Source organism: Sinocyclocheilus rhinocerous, unplaced genomic scaffold (genome assembly GCF_001515625.1).
Source record: "Sinocyclocheilus rhinocerous isolate Xijiao unplaced genomic scaffold, SAMN03320098_v1.1 scaffold533, whole genome shotgun sequence".
Taxonomy (NCBI): domain Eukaryota; kingdom Metazoa; phylum Chordata; class Actinopteri; order Cypriniformes; family Cyprinidae; genus Sinocyclocheilus; species Sinocyclocheilus rhinocerous.
Genome location: NW_015642843.1, coordinates 463,465 through 479,091, shown reverse-complemented (window position 1 = coordinate 479,091; position 15,627 = coordinate 463,465). Strand labels below are relative to the sequence as shown.

The window sequence follows — 15,627 nt, the reverse complement described above, 5'->3', positions numbered from 1 at the left end:
AAAAAAATTCCCATTGTTTTTGCCTTTTCATGTCTACTCTTGTCATTTTATTTTTTAGAAAAACTGAGTCCTGGTGTCCTCTACAGAGGACATAGCATAACATATATAAATAAAATATAATTTTTCAAAAATGTTATTTTACCATTTTTTCTTATGCTCTAAACAATGTAATGACATGAAAAAATACAAAATTCACAAAGCTTTTTATTTCTGGTTCTCAGGAGGATAGAGTAACAAACTGTAAAATTTCAGTATTTCTCGCTTCTTTTTTCCCAAAAAGTCAAGAAAAAGGCAAATTAATCTTTCATCTTATTTATTTATTTATTGAAATACAAAAATGATACTAAAAGTAAAAGAAAAAAAACATGAAATAATGGCCTGTACAAGTTTTACCAGCAGAATATGTAGGTTACTGAAAATGAATGAGGTCTCGCACACACTTTGAAAGTGTGGCACTCTTGTAATACTGATCTGGAACAAAGCACCCCCCCCCATCCTCCCATCCTCCCATCCTCCCATCTTCCATCCTGTTCTCTAAATACAGTCTTGTACCCACACAAAAATTCAGAGATCGTACCTCTTGCATATTCACTCAGACACAGTGGTACTGAACAATCTTACAAAGGTCCATGATACTCTCTGGCAAACATTACAACATGAAATTTATTAAAAAGATGTCTATAGATAATTTCAGTATAACAAATTCATACACATCAATGAATGATTATGATAAGCGAATGCCATAAATCATAGAAATGAACTGTGGAACTGCAGTTAGCTGAATATTCTTGTTTGCTGTATTTTGATTTTTTTATTTATTTATTTCAATATTTAAATATGCTTTCTATTAAATAGTTGCACTTAAACATGAATATCTTCATTCTTCATTAACTCCTAGATCATGACCTAAATTTGGCCAAGGCCTCTTTTTTGTGAAACCAAATGTTTCCTTAAATCATTTTCTATGGCACTAAAGAAAACGCGAACTAGATCTGGAGTTTAAAAAGGGTGGCCTAAATAATCAAACAAAAGTGTTAAATCATTAGTTTGGTCATGAGTTGTAGTTTCACTGCTCAGCAGCCGCGGCGTTGATTGGTGGCATGACCGTGACGCGTCCCATGACGTCAGCGGGCCTGAAGGCGGAAGTAAGACAATCAACAGCTGAACACGGAACAGCGACTGAGCTTATTATCAGTAGTGTCTAGAAACAAACCGACTCGGAGGGATTTTTTAGTTTCGCAAAATACAAAACAATATGTCCGTATTCGGCAAATGGTTTGGCGGTGGGGGGAAAGGAGGCAAAGGCCCAAGCCCACAAGAAGCGATCCAGAAACTCCGTGAGACAGAAGAGATGTTAACCAAGAAACAAGAGTACTTAGAGCAAAAGATTGACGCGGAACTATTGACAGCAAAGAAAAACGGCACGAAAAACAAACGAGGTATGTATTTAAAACCGAGCCTTCATGTGATAAGGACCATAGGTGTCTTAAATAACTTTTAAAAGAAAGCTTCTCTCTTCTCTCGCCCCACCTGTCGTCGTGATGTTAGTTAGGTAGCTACGCCCATGCGACACTTGCCTTAAACTCACTGATAATCGAAACTATGAAGTCAGTTTATTAATATAACACTCATGCCAGGTAGGATACGAAAATTAAAATCCTTGCTGTCAAGGAACTAAATTCAAGAGTTGGGCTAAATAAAGGATTGCGTTTCATATCACTTAGTTACGTCTGATTAGTGTCATGTGGTGTGTTGTGAAATAACAGCCATTGACAGGGAACTTAATCGAGTGCATTGTTTACCATAACGAAACATCCCACATGCTGGGAATCTCTTGTTTGTGTATGGTTCAATCTTAATCTTGAATGTTAACTTTGTTGATTAGCTTAAAAAAAAAGTTAAGTTATAGTGTGAGTATAATGTGTGTATATATATATATGTATATGTATGTGAAACTGATTTTGTGCATGTTTGTTATCCCTTTTTTTAGCTGCTTTACAGGCCCTGAAAAGAAAGAAGCGATATGAGAAGCAGCTGGCTCAGATAGATGGCACTCTCTCCACTATTGAGTTCCAGCGAGAAGCATTGGAGAATGCTAATACAAACACAGAAGTGCTTAAAAACATGGGCTTTGCAGCCAAGGCCATGAAGACAGCGCATGAAAACATGTAAGATGCCCGAGTAAAATTTCCTATTGAATCTGTATCACAGAATGCAGTTAGTGATGTGCAAAAATATATATTGATTTAATATTATTGATTGTTGTCAGGGATATAGACAAAGTGGATGACCTCATGCAGGACATCACAGAGCAGCAGGAGTTGGCACAGGAGATTTCTGATGCCATTTCGAGGCCTGTAGGTTTTGGAGAAGACTATGATGAGGTGAGTTGAGACAAAGGGAGCGAACTTGTGTGATGTTTGATACACACTGAGGAGCTTTCAAGAATTTGAATCCCCTTTTTAAAAAATCCCATATTTTCAGTGTGGTATTCAAAGTTCCTCAACAGAACTTGTTAGGATTTTAAAATATCAAACAAAGAAGCATTATGACTTAAATAAAAATTATTTAAGATTCTGCATTATTTTAAGAGAACTTGTGATACTGATCCTGCAAGAAATATAGAAATATTTACCTGACTGGACTTATATTTTTTAGAGAGGTACTATCTAACTCTCTGATTAAGGTGAAATGCTTGATAATACATCTTACATAGATGTATCTCTTCAAATGCAGTTTTTACAGATGTTGACCGAACAATGCGATTCTTTCCCTTTCTAGGATGAGCTCTTGGCTGAATTAGAGGAGTTGGAACAGGAGGAGCTGGACAAGAACCTGCTGGAAATTGGTGGCACAGAGGATGTCCCTCTGCCCAGTGTGCCTTCAAACCCATTACCCAAGAAACCTGTTGGTTCGTTTCATGCTGTTCAGTACATATCAACATAATACTAAAATAGAATTTTTTTTTTATATCTCACAAACTACTTTCAAAATTTTACATATGAGACAATACATGTGAAATTGGACTTGAAAAGTGGATTACACAAGTAGAAAGACGTCTTGAGTTTCCCCTGTGGAAACCCTTATAACTATTTGCCTTTGTGTTTCCCCAGCCCAAAAAAAGAGAGAAGAGGAGGATGAGGATGACATGGAAGAACTCAAAGCATGGGCCATGTAAATTTACCCAATCTGACAGACTCTCGTTGCTCGTCGTGGTTGGCCTGGGCAGGCAAACCTGAGAACCTTCAGAGGGTTAACACTACAAAACAAATTTTACCATAGCTCTTGCAGAGTGGATAAAACAAGCCCAGAAAAAAACAAGAGTTACAACGAAAATGGATATGAAGCAAGTTAATCTGACAATAAAATCTGATGACATAATATATGAAGTGACCCTTAAATGTTTGGCTATGGTTATTTAGGTAATGCATTGGTGTTTCTAATTTTCCCTCTTTTGATAGAAGTGTTTTTTGACCTCTCTACTATTCAGAAACTGGTTGTTTTGTTTTGTCATGGAGATAAGCATGTTTGCCAATACACAATTTTCATATACATGGTCAACACGCTCTCTCATCTGATATATTAAATATATTTGGTACTGTTGTTTGCTTCTATCTTTGATCTCAATGTGTTCTGTTAAATTAATGTTATTCAAGCACTTCCAACAGCATAAGCTTTTTTACAGTTTGTTGACAGTGACATATTATGGTTTGGTGACAAATAACAAATTGAATTGACTAACATTAGCTCCATTTTATATATATATATATATATATATAAATAAATCTGACTGCCCATCATGTTTTGTTTGGTGCTGCATCCAAATAGTTGCAGAAAATGACCTATTTAATAACAGATCTTTCCTATTGTGCTCTTTTCAGGCCTGATTTGTTGATGTGCTGAGGGTTTATCTGACAGTAGATGGTTGTAATTATACAAAAACTACCACTTTTTTTTTTCTTCGTATGGAAGCATATACTTTTTTGAGATGCAAAAATGCTGTATCTATTCAGGTTGAGGCATACGTGTACATTTGTATGTTTAAAAAAAATCAGATGGCTTTTATTTGAGAGATCATTAAACCTGGATTCCTTTTCTCTGGTGTTGTTAGTCTTTCTGTAGTATACACCTTAGTTCTTGTTAAAATTATATATAAAACAGTAACTTCTGTCCTGCTCTTGCACTCAAAAGCATATAAAGACGTGTCTGCTGTGTTATGTGCCTTAATGAATGGCATGCTGATGCAACTTGAGTGGCATGTCTCTTAAATGACTGAAATGCCTCATGGCTGACTGATGAAAATTATAAGAAGAGTGGGGCATGGTGTTTGTACTGCATCTAGTTGCTCATTTCACTCTTTTCTTCTTGCCCGTGTATTCGTTGCCAAGTTCCTTTTGATGTTCTTTATTTTACATTCATGTTGGTAAGGGGTTTGGGTGGATTCATGAGTTTCAATAAAGCACATGGCTGTTTGCTTCTGAAAAAAATTTTGCTTATTTGATTAACAATTCGCTTCGATTCGTGGTGTTCTACATATATGTCTGGAAGAAGCTACAAAACAAACAACAACAATAATTATTATTACTATAAATGTAAAACTGAACATAAATCTTGTAATCGATTGAAATCATCAGCAGTACCACGGAAAGTCGCGTAATGTTGTCGTCATAACGATGTAATCATTTGTCGCCGGAAGTACGCTTGCGCGCTTAGCTCGCCTGAGCTGATGCAAGACAGTGGATGAGAACAGTAGTGTCAACCGTGTCAACGAGACTTAACACGACGAGAAACAGCAATATTTGATTCAGTCATCATGTCAGAAGACGAGGTATTGTGGTGGTCTATGTGTATCTTTTGTTATTATTGACAGCTGAGTGGAAATATTCAGTTATGTTGTGACTTTTGGCATAGATTATGAGAGCAGTTAACGTCGTGCTGTATGGTTGCACGTTTTGATGTCATTGCGTATTGTTTCTAATTGTATAAAATACAAAAACTAAAGTAAATAATACTCAACATTGCTTGAGCGGTAAAAAGAGTCGAGCTCCGTATTGTATCCTTCAGCACATTGAGGCATGTTTGAGCAAATGAACCTGGTGCGTTATGTGTCCTCAGATTTTATTCGACCCCACCACAACAAAGAAGAAGAAGAAGAAGAAGAAGCCCTTCCAGCTCGACGAGGATGGAGATGGAGAGGAGGCTCAGCAGACTGAACAGAACGAAGCTGACCCTGAAGCAGCAGAGGAGCGAGAACTGGACCCTGAAGATGATGAAGTCAAGAAAAAGGGTGAGAGGATGCAAGTATGAGCATCAGTGAAGTGTTTTGCTCTTCTCTTTTATCTCTGGGCCTCGGATTTAGTCAAATGATTCTCAACAAATGCTTTTAAATCGCAAACTTGAAAATGTCATTGCACGTGTAGAGTTTGTGTACAGTGCGGTTTCAGGATTGTACTTTTGGCCGTTTATGACACTGTTTGATCTTCACAGAGCCTTCGGATGATTTAGATGATCTGAACTTCTTTAACCAGAAAAAGAAGAAAAAGAAACCGAAGAAGGTGTTTGAAAATGACATTGAGGAGGGCATGAAGGTAATTGTTTATGTGGAGATTGCCAGGGAATGATGAAATGCTTTTCACCACTTATCGGAAATGCCTGTGACCAGGCATATGTGACCATATCTGTGTGATTACATTGGGCCCACTTCATCTTTAACCACTGTGCTAACATTTGAATGATTTATCCATGCACATCATTTTTTTAAAATTAATGTGCCCTTGTAATCTTCAAAAACATATTTTCTTGTTCAAGAAGGCATTTCACTTATACGTCACAACAGCGAAAAAAGATGATCACAACTTCCGTTTCATACCAACTTTAATTTAGTGTGTTGCATTATTAATCATTATTAATATTATTATTTAAAGATATTGGACCCACTTTATATAGTTTATCTACTAATAACTTTAACTACTATGTACTAACACTTAAATTAATCATGATAAATTGCACTTACTTTGTAGATACATGTTTTTACATTATACGTATTTTAAAAAATACCTGTATGTAATTTATATCTGTAAATAATTTCTGTAGTTGCCCCACACATAAACCTAACCATACCGCCAAACCTGTCTCTAACTTTATTCATTTCCCACATCAGAAGTGTTTTGCAATGCAACATTAAGTACATTGTACCCGACAATTATCTTTTCTTTTCTTGTTTTTTTTTTACGTAAGTGCATAGTTAGACACCTAATATAAAGTGGGTCTATTACATTTCTGGTATTGTATTTTTTAGCTGTCTGGTATAACGATTCCTAACGTGACGTCCATTGAGCTTATTTTCTTGTATTGGATAGTTCTTCTAAAGGCTGTTGGCTCTTTTCATTTTATTGGTGACCAGGAGCTGAAAATTGAGGGAGACCAGCAGGAAATGATGGAGGACGATGAATTTGATCTGATGCTTCCAACTAAAAAAAAGAAGTCAAAAAAAGTGGAGTTTTTTGAGGAAAGTGATACTGTGGAAAAGGATGATGGTATGAAGACACGCTTCATTTAATTAGTCTAATTATGCAGCTCAGTTATATCTTATGTTTTTTCCAGAAACAGCTACAGTAATACCAGATACTATATGAGAAAGATTTTATTGGCGATGATTAAATATTAGATTGTGTGAATTCTTCACCTATATTTCCCTGTAGTCATTGAGGATGATAAAAGCACAGATGGCGTTACATTCAGTTCACAGTCGGGCCCAGCATGGGTTGGTTCAGAGAGAGATTACACCTACGATGAGGTATGATGATTATTCATATGATGAGCAAACGGTTGATTCATTCAAGAACGAAACACCATCATGTTGCTCAGAGACACAAAACGGCGCTGTGGCTGTATTCGGAATGATTTTTGTTGGCGAAATAGAGCAAAAACAAGCAATATGGTGTCTAAAACGTAAGTCTCTTAATATTAACTTATTGTTTATTGAACTGTTGTATAAAATCAGTATCACATTTGTAATCATGCTTATTTTTGAAGAAAAAAAACGGCACTCTTCGAGTGATTTTAACTATATGAAATGATATAAATATGTACATTTTCTGCCCCCATATCTTGAATTTTGTGATCTTTCTTAATGCATTTTAATAGACTGAATCATGCAGTGAAAGAAAACACTAAATGCGCACACGCACTAGTCTAGACTTCACGTAATGTATGCGTGCGCTCTGTAGGGATGTTTTGAAGGGTTTTTGCAAAATACTCGATAATGTCAAATCGCACATCGTTAAAACAACAATTACGATATTATCGCAGACGATATATATTGCACACCCCTATTCCTCACACATCTGATATACTTCTACCCCACGCTAATGGCATAGTTTTCCTTTGATTTGGAGTGTCATTATTTCCATATCTGCATCTTTACAGTTGTTGAGCCGGGTGTTTAACATCATGAGGGAGAAGAACCCTGATATGGTGGCAGGGGAGAAGAGGAAGTTTGTGATGAAGCCACCTCAGGTGGTCCGAGTTGGGACCAAGAAAACATCTTTTGTCAACTTCACTGACATCTGTAAACTGTGAGTATAAACATTTAGTGTCCATGTCTGCAGTTTTTATTTTTTTTATTTTTTTCCAAATAAAATAATACAAAAGATGGTACATGGGTCAATTACAAGGCTTTTGTTATTGGTCCTACCAGTTTATTCAAAAATACATTAAAACATTGAAATAAAAAAATCAGAAAAATCATACATACAATGATGATGCAAGCATATTTTTTTAATTACTGAATTAAATTTAGAGTGACACAACTGTTCTAATATCACAAAGAAAATCCTTATTAAAAGGATAAAATTAACATTTGACAAACATATGTCTGCAAAATCAAAATCAAGTGCAATAAAATGCAAAAACGAAATAAAAATAATAAAAGACCCTCATTAAGCATAGATAAGTAACATAGATAAGTCTCTTGAAATATTTTAAAATAGCTTTTTACAACAAGACATGGTTAATACAGATTGTAATTTGTATTTATTATTATTGAAGAATATTTTTAAATTAATAATAAATATAAAAAAATAAAATATGCAGTTTGATTGAGATTAATTGGAATGCACAATGAAAAAACATGATTTTTGAAAATGAAAATGGTTAAAAACGGAGTTATCCGTTTTTGCAAATGAACTCATCATATATATACACCTTTTAGAAAATGATTAAGGTGTATACACTCACATGCGGGTGTGAAATAAATAAATTCCTTTTCTTTAACATGGACACTTCTACTTGTCATTGACCCATATGTGAATATAACCAAACCAGTGATTCTAGTTTATAGGTGTAATTTTATCTATTAAACTTGCATGTTTGCATTTTCATCTTCAGGTTGCATCGACAGCCCAAACATCTTTTGGCGTTCCTGTTAGCTGAGTTAGGAACGTGGTGAGCTTCTAATTGCATTTCCAGAATTCTGTCAAATGTGAAATGGTGATTTCTCCTGTAACGCAAGCAATGTCTTCCTGCTTCTAGTGGATCCATAGATGGAAATAACCAGCTTGTAATAAAGGGACGCTTTCAACAGAAACAAATAGAAAACGTCTTGAGAAGATATATAAGTAAGTCAAACATTTTGCACGTATGAAGGCCTATTTGATGATAATTGCACCCCCCATCAAACACCCCGACATACTTGCTGTAACTTGGCATCATTTAATTTTACCATGTACAAATAAATGAAATATTGCACTTCAAACACTTTAAAAGCAGTTAATGCATACTGTAGCCATGAGCACTTAATCGTCATAACATTCGGTGCAAGTGATGCATCTCGCCCTCATTTCGACACATATGTCTTCCCATGTGATTTGTGCTTTCGAAATCTTGATTATCGTAGTAATACTTGTGCAGCCCTAGTTTCATGTAAATGATGTAGTGACCTCCTTTCAATTTCAGTACATGTAGTATGATAGTGTTTAGTTCAGTCCACTCCACTCCTTTGGTTTACAGAAAACAAGGTGAAAACACAGCATTTACTGTTTAAGTTACTAATTTTCGACAATGAATTTTCTCTTTGTGTTTCACAGAGGAATATGTGACTTGTCACACCTGCCGCTCACCGGATACAATTCTGCAGAAGGACACGCGTCTCTACTTCCTGCAATGTGAAACCTGTCACTCGCGCTGCTCTGTAGCCAGCATCAAGACTGGCTTCCAGGCTGTCACCGGCAAAAGAGCCCAGCTTCGAGCCAAAGCCAACTAATACAAGCACCCTGTTCGGGCTTCTTCCTCAGACTGATGCTCTGCCCCTCTGGCTGACGACTGTCCTCGCTGCTCTCCTCTGAAGCACAGTGACCCAAGGCTTGGAGTGAACTCTGGAGGGTTTTGAGTGTAATCTCTATTAATAAATCTGACTCTGAAGCTAAAAGGCTTGCGAACAGGCTGCCTCTGATTTGCTTGTCTTACTTTACCTCCTTCCTCCAGAAATATAATATTTTTTTCTGCATTTAGCATATCTGATAACCAGAGCATATTTCTGTCTATTTGGTACATTTTTACTTTCAGAGCAGTATTTGTTTTTCAGAGAAAATGCAGTGATATTATTGGATGGAAAATGAAAATGAATTTTGCAAAATGAACCACAGCCTTTTATATTGGACTTTGTTTTATCAAAGGAAAACGGAATCTCCCAACGCTAAGTCATTGACAGTCAATGCACAAGAATGCAAGAATGTTCAGATTGGATCCAAGCGAGTGTTTCGTGATCCAGACATTCAGCAAAAGTGTGACTTTGAATCTCCTCCGATCTCTAGAAAATGAGAAAACTGTTCTTATGTAATTACACAGACGATTACAGATTGCACTGATTTCTTCAGTAGAACATTGGGCAGCAGATGTTTGGGCATGTTTGCAGTGCTTAGATGGAACTGAATGCTTTTTGTTGGCATATTTGAAATTGGATTTTTTTTTTTATAAAAATGACTAAAGGTTTCAGTTTTGTGTCCTTGTTTCTTGCTTATTGGTGCATGCAAATGTTTGGGTCTGTAAGATTTTTATTAGCTGCAAGGACATATTAAATAGATCAAAAATGACAGTAAAGGCATTTATAATGTTACAAAGATTTCAAATAAATGCTGTTCTTTTTAACTTTTTATTCATCAAAGAATCCTAAAAAATGTATCACAGTTTAAATAAAAAATATTAAGCAGCTCAACTGTTTTCAACATTGATAATAATAATAAATGTTTCTTGAGCAGCAAATCAGTATATTGATTTCTGAAGAATCATGTCACACTGAAGACTGGAGGAATGATTTTTAAAATTCAGCTTTGATCACAGGAATAGATTACATTAAAATAGAGAACAGTCCATTTAAAATGGTAAAAATATTTCTATAGATAGATAGATCTTACCAAACCAAAACTTTTGAACTGTAAAGTAGTTAACATCTTTCACTGTGTCGGGCTGATGTAGCTTTTTCAAACATTGCTTGTGTTTGCTTTTATTTATTGATTTTTAATTGTATTTATTGTTTAGATGCAGTACTTCTGTGACTTCCTTATGTCAAAGATATTTTGTTCTAATTTCAGTAGATTGGAGATGAAATAGCAGTTGGCGTATTCCTCTGCTGCCTGTTTTACCAGAGTAAAGCTGCCTCACTTTACCTCACTCTCACAACTGTGCTTCACTGATTTTAGCTGGTCTCTCAGCCTGAACAGCTGACAACTTTTGGTCTATGCTGTATTTTTGCAGGAAATGTGTCACTTATACCTGCAGACAGTGGCATTTACAAATAAACATAAAACTAATGAAGTTCAAAAACCAGAGCTAAGAACACAGACGTTAATATAAATGCTTTCTCTGTGCATAACTTCTTAATGAAATTCCTTAAATTCTGTGCTTAACTTGTCATTGCTTTAATGAGTCAGTACTCGTCGATCCCGGTATTATAACATGAACTAAACGGGTTACTCATGATGTTAAATGTATGTTACATAATAAAAAATAAAAAAAACTTTCAGAAAGTGGGAACGGTTTGCAGGAAGCGGAAATGTCACTGTAAGCGGAAGAGGTACTGCCCAGAAGAACCGAAGAGCGAGGCGGAGGACGGGGACCCGATTTGTGTCTTTTTAACGATTAAAGTCAGAGTAAACGCCGTTCACAACGTGAGTGTATTTCCCTTATTCGTTCTATCACTGTTCACGTGTCTCACATAACATGCTTTCATTGCGTGAACGATCTTGTGCTCCGTTCTCGCGGCCAGCGGAGGGGTTTAGCAGGTTGCTAAGCGCTTCAGGCCTCACAGTCTGTCAGACGCCCTGAATCGTTACAATGAAATATCCGAACCCACTGCTAGCATTTAGTGTTAGATAATAGTATAACGTTAGCAGTATTGTTTAGAAGGTTGCGAATCATTACATATTATCGTAGAATTTCTTCCTTTCAATGAAAGGATGTGTGGTTAGCGTGCTAGCTCATATCAGCGGAGCCTGACAGAGTTCAATTGAAGCGATTGGCTGAACGTCTCGACAGAGAAAAGGACAAATTATTTATTATGAAAGCCGCGGCACAGTTCGATTATTTTAGCAACGGCCCGAATGTTCAATTTGATTTAGTAAAATACGCTTTCATCTACTATTTAGTCGCTGTTCTCACGCTGTTTTGCCTCTAAGCAGGCCTTGTTAAATGTGACAAGTGAGTGTTAGACATGATGCCATAATGTTTTATGTTGGTATTGCATTACATTTTTTGACACTTTCTTATCACTTTCTTCTCAATGAGATCATAAACCTATTAGGGCTGTGTTTTGTAATATATTTTATTATTCGATTCCGATTCGATTCATTTGGATATGTAGGTACAGGACATGCCAGTTTTTTCTTAGAGAAAAAATATCTCTGAAGTAATGCTGCAAAATATTTAGGGAACCCCGTCAATTATTACATGGATATTAAAGAGTGCAAACTGTTAAATAAAATTGCTGTTTATTTTTAGACATAGTAATCCGCACTGAATAGTATACAACGAATTAAGTTACACATCTGGAGATTTTCATATGAATTTCTTAATGATAATAGTTGTTTCTAGTCCAATTCATTGTTGAAAATATAAACATTTAAACGTGATTGTCATAACTTGTGTACATGACAGATGTATTCAAACATACATTAAATAAGAATTCACTAACAGGTTAAGTAAAAATATAATGAATATGTAGAACCGTGCACATATTTATCAAAATGCTCTTCTCTAGAGTTCATTTTTCTTGCTAACTATTGAGTTTATGGCCATAGAATGGCTTTTGCAACTTTGTGACATTGCTTACAAGCTGTTTTATTGACATACCTCTGGTTGAAACGCAGATTTAACGATTACATGAGACATGATGCGTTTCAGTAAGTTGTACTGTTTCTTTCAACACCTGATGTTCATAAAATGTATTTTGTGCTATTAACTATTAGTCAAGAGGAAGAAATGATCAGTTCATGTGCCACTTTAACTTGTGTGGCTACAGTGATCTGTCATGCCATATTAAAGTGTGTCAAAACTGCATTTATTCTTTTAATTCCATGATTAAAATTTGAAAGCTGAGACATTGTTTATATAAAAAGTAACAGCACAAAGCTTATTAAAATTATTGGATGGGAGGCACGCTACAAATAATGTTTAGTCAAGTTTTGTGCATCAGCTGAAAACCGCATAAACTAAAATATCAAACTTAGATTTAAGAATCAATATCAGATGAAAATGAAGATTGTTAATCGACTGCTCATCATCAATTATTGAGCATTAATACTTTTAAAAACCTTCTAAATCCATTTAATTTAGTGGTTTTCTGTGAATTATTGTGCTCATACCTACTCGTATCTGATTCTCAGTCTAAAAATGGACAAGAGTGACCTGGTGCAGAAAGCCAAGCTCGCTGAGCAGGCCGAGCGCTATGATGACATGGCAGCCGCTATGAAGGCTGTTACCGAGGGCGGCGTGGAGCTCTCCAATGAAGAGCGCAACCTGCTCTCAGTGGCGTACAAGAACGTGGTGGGTGCCCGTCGCTCCTCCTGGCGTGTGATCTCCAGCATCGAGCAGAAGACCGAGGGGAACGAGAAGAAGCAACAGATGGCACGCGAGTATCGTGAAAAGATCGAGACGGAACTGCAGGACATCTGCAATGATGTGCTGGTATCTGCAGTTCTTTCTCTTCATCTTCTGAACCTTTTATAATGATGACATCAAATGAAGTTCATTCTTAAATACAAAATATTTCGTTTTCAGTTTACAAAGAACACTTTAATTTCAGTAAGACTCAAATGTTGTTCCGTTTTTCACTATGTTTGACCACAAATATGAGCCATCCTGATGATCCCAACCTGTCTTGACAGGGTCTTTTGGAGAAGTTCCTCATTCCCAATGCTTCTCAGGCAGATAGCAAGGTGTTTTACCTGAAAATGAAAGGCGATTACTTTAGATACTTATCTGAGGTCGCGTCTGGAGAATCTAAGACCAGTAAGTGCATTGTATGCGTCTATCTATCTATCTAGCTATCATTCTTTCTATTGTTCTATCTATCTATCTATCTATCTTTTGTTCCATCTATCTATTATTCTTTCTATCTATCTTTCTATTGTTCTATCTATCGTTCTGTCTGAAGTTTTAGTGTTTCCCATACATTGATTTATTTGTGGCGGCCCGCCACAATTAAGACCAGTAAGTGCATTGTATGCGTCTATCTATCTATCTAGCTATCATTCTTTCTATTGTTCTATCTATTCTATCTATCTATCTAGCTATCATTCTTTCTATTGTTCTATCTATCTATCTTATCTATCTAGCTATCATTCTTTCTATTGTTCTATCTATCTATCATTCTTTCTTTTGTTCCATCTATCTATTATTCTTTCTATCTATCTTTCTATTGTTCTATCTATCGTTCTGTCTGAAGTTTTAGTGTTTCCCATACATTGATTTATTTGTGGCGGCCCGCCACAATATCAACGTTGACTGCCACAAATAGATTTGCACAGATTTGTCCAAAACTAATGCAAGAATCGTGAAATGGCTTGATTAAACTTCAAAAGGCTATGATTCATTGAATAAATATGAGCGCTGCACATTACAAAGTCAAAACGCAGCATGTTAATGTGAATGTATCGCTGAAGGGAACCGACTGTCTTCAGAAAAGTATTGATGACATTTTCTTATAATGCCTGATAAAGTAGCGTTTATAGGCGCAGCGTTGCTTTGCCGTTACGGAGGAAAACCGCTATATTTCTGCAGTTTCCAAAAGTGCCAGAGAATGAATTTGCATTATCAATCAGCCTGTCTGCTGTTTTTGTTAAGACCAGTGTGAAAATCGACCCATATTTTTAAGCAGCAAACATAAAAATGTGAAGAACATTTCATAAAAATTTGTTTTTATAAAACCCTGTATCTGAACTGGAAATCATGCTTTATACAGTCATATTACGGTTTAAAATGTTACGGTATTCATTTTGCAGATTTTTAAAAGGTGGTTAAAAGCCTTAAATTTGATTTTAAAAACCCTGCAGATACCCTGGCATAGGCTAAATGATATTAACTATAATGTTAACTTCTTTGACTCTGTTGCTCAGTGTCTGCTCCTTCAATCCAGATGAATATTAAAAAATATTTTCCAAAAATTATTTTTCAGAAAGCCCTGTAAGATAGCATGTTCAAACAAAGAATGTTAAATGTGTGAGGGAGATGTTTAATTATGTATATAAAGTTCTTCGTATAAATATTTGCATTGGAGCATGTTTTTTTTAGTATTACAATTTGTCTGTCGTTCTATCCGTCTGTCTGTTATGTCATGTCTGTCAATTTATCTATCGTTCTATCTATTATTATATTGTTCTATCTCTCTGTATGTCTGTCTGTCATTTATCTATCTATCTGTATTTCCATCTATGAGTGATACACCTAAATTTAGGAAATATTTGGCCAAAACAGAAAATTCTGGCGTAATTCTTTTAGAGAGCCAAAATCGTACATCGAAAGTTTAATTAGCACTTCTCCAAAGGTGCGTTTTGACTGTTTTAGCTTCTATTTTGTGAACATGGCGTGGATACTCTTCAACAGGTAAACATGTCAGCAGTGTGGAGTGGACACACATCAGCGTGACCAAAAATGATTCTAGAGTAGCAGTATGTAAAATTTGTTAGGCTGAAACATTGAGAAGTGGCTTGTTGCCCAAGAAATGTACACCCTGATCAGTATAATGAGTTCAGTTACCCAAATTGAATTCTGAAAATGTCCTTTTCAGTTTTGGTTTTTGATTAAATAATAACTTTCCTTTTGATTTCGGTAAAAAGTTCATTTCCGTGCATCACTACTATCTATCTGTCTGACTATTTTTGACATAAATACAAAGTTCTGGCATGCAACTCTAGATGGCGCAGTCCGATAGGTCAAACTCAATCTGACCTAATGACATCATTATCACATGGCACAGCTGATTGGTTCTCTCCTGTATCGGTAGCCAATGAGCTCGCTGCTCAACATTCAAATATATGACTAGTGCTTGCCGTAGCAGTTGCAGCTTGCTTCAGAAATCCTCCACCTTCCCCAGCTCCACCTGTATAGATCTGCTACGAGGTGATTCATGTATGC

The 15,627-nt window shown here is 36.0% G+C and overlaps 3 protein-coding genes across 4 annotated transcripts in view; all 3 read left to right on the top strand.

Annotated features, from left to right (window-relative positions):
• The first annotated feature begins 1,120 nt into the window (after positions 1 to 1,120).
• chmp4bb (charged multivesicular body protein 4Bb) lies at positions 1,121 to 4,096 on the top strand. Its single transcript, XM_016574158.1, has 5 exons — positions 1,121 to 1,439; positions 1,991 to 2,168; positions 2,270 to 2,384; positions 2,782 to 2,911; positions 3,114 to 4,096. Exons 1-5 carry the CDS (start codon positions 1,256 to 1,258, stop codon positions 3,176 to 3,178), a joined length of 672 nt encoding a protein of 223 aa, XP_016429644.1. The 5' UTR covers positions 1,121 to 1,255; the 3' UTR covers positions 3,179 to 4,096.
• Positions 4,097 to 4,647: 551 nt separating this feature from the next.
• On the top strand, positions 4,648 to 9,441 carry LOC107756850 (eukaryotic translation initiation factor 2 subunit 2-like). The gene is made up of 9 exons (XM_016574157.1): positions 4,648 to 4,828; positions 5,116 to 5,287; positions 5,488 to 5,588; positions 6,404 to 6,536; positions 6,702 to 6,796; positions 7,429 to 7,577; positions 8,389 to 8,445; positions 8,533 to 8,618; positions 9,087 to 9,441. The coding sequence occupies exons 1-9, from the start codon at positions 4,814 to 4,816 to the stop codon at positions 9,260 to 9,262; spliced, it is 984 nt and encodes a 327-aa protein (XP_016429643.1). The 5' UTR covers positions 4,648 to 4,813; the 3' UTR covers positions 9,263 to 9,441.
• Positions 9,442 to 11,064: 1,623 nt separating this feature from the next.
• ywhabb (tyrosine 3-monooxygenase/tryptophan 5-monooxygenase activation protein, beta polypeptide b) overlaps positions 11,065 to 15,627 on the top strand; it is a 7,461-nt gene continuing 2,898 nt past the window's right edge. For both annotated transcript variants that reach the window (XM_016574155.1, XM_016574154.1), the window contains exons 1-3: positions 11,065 to 11,165; positions 12,879 to 13,179; positions 13,380 to 13,503. In XM_016574155.1, coding sequence (XP_016429641.1) covers positions 12,886 to 13,179; positions 13,380 to 13,503 — 418 coding nt within the window. In that variant the 5' untranslated portion in view covers positions 11,065 to 11,165; positions 12,879 to 12,885. The remainder of the gene's footprint in view (positions 11,166 to 12,878; positions 13,180 to 13,379; positions 13,504 to 15,627) is intronic.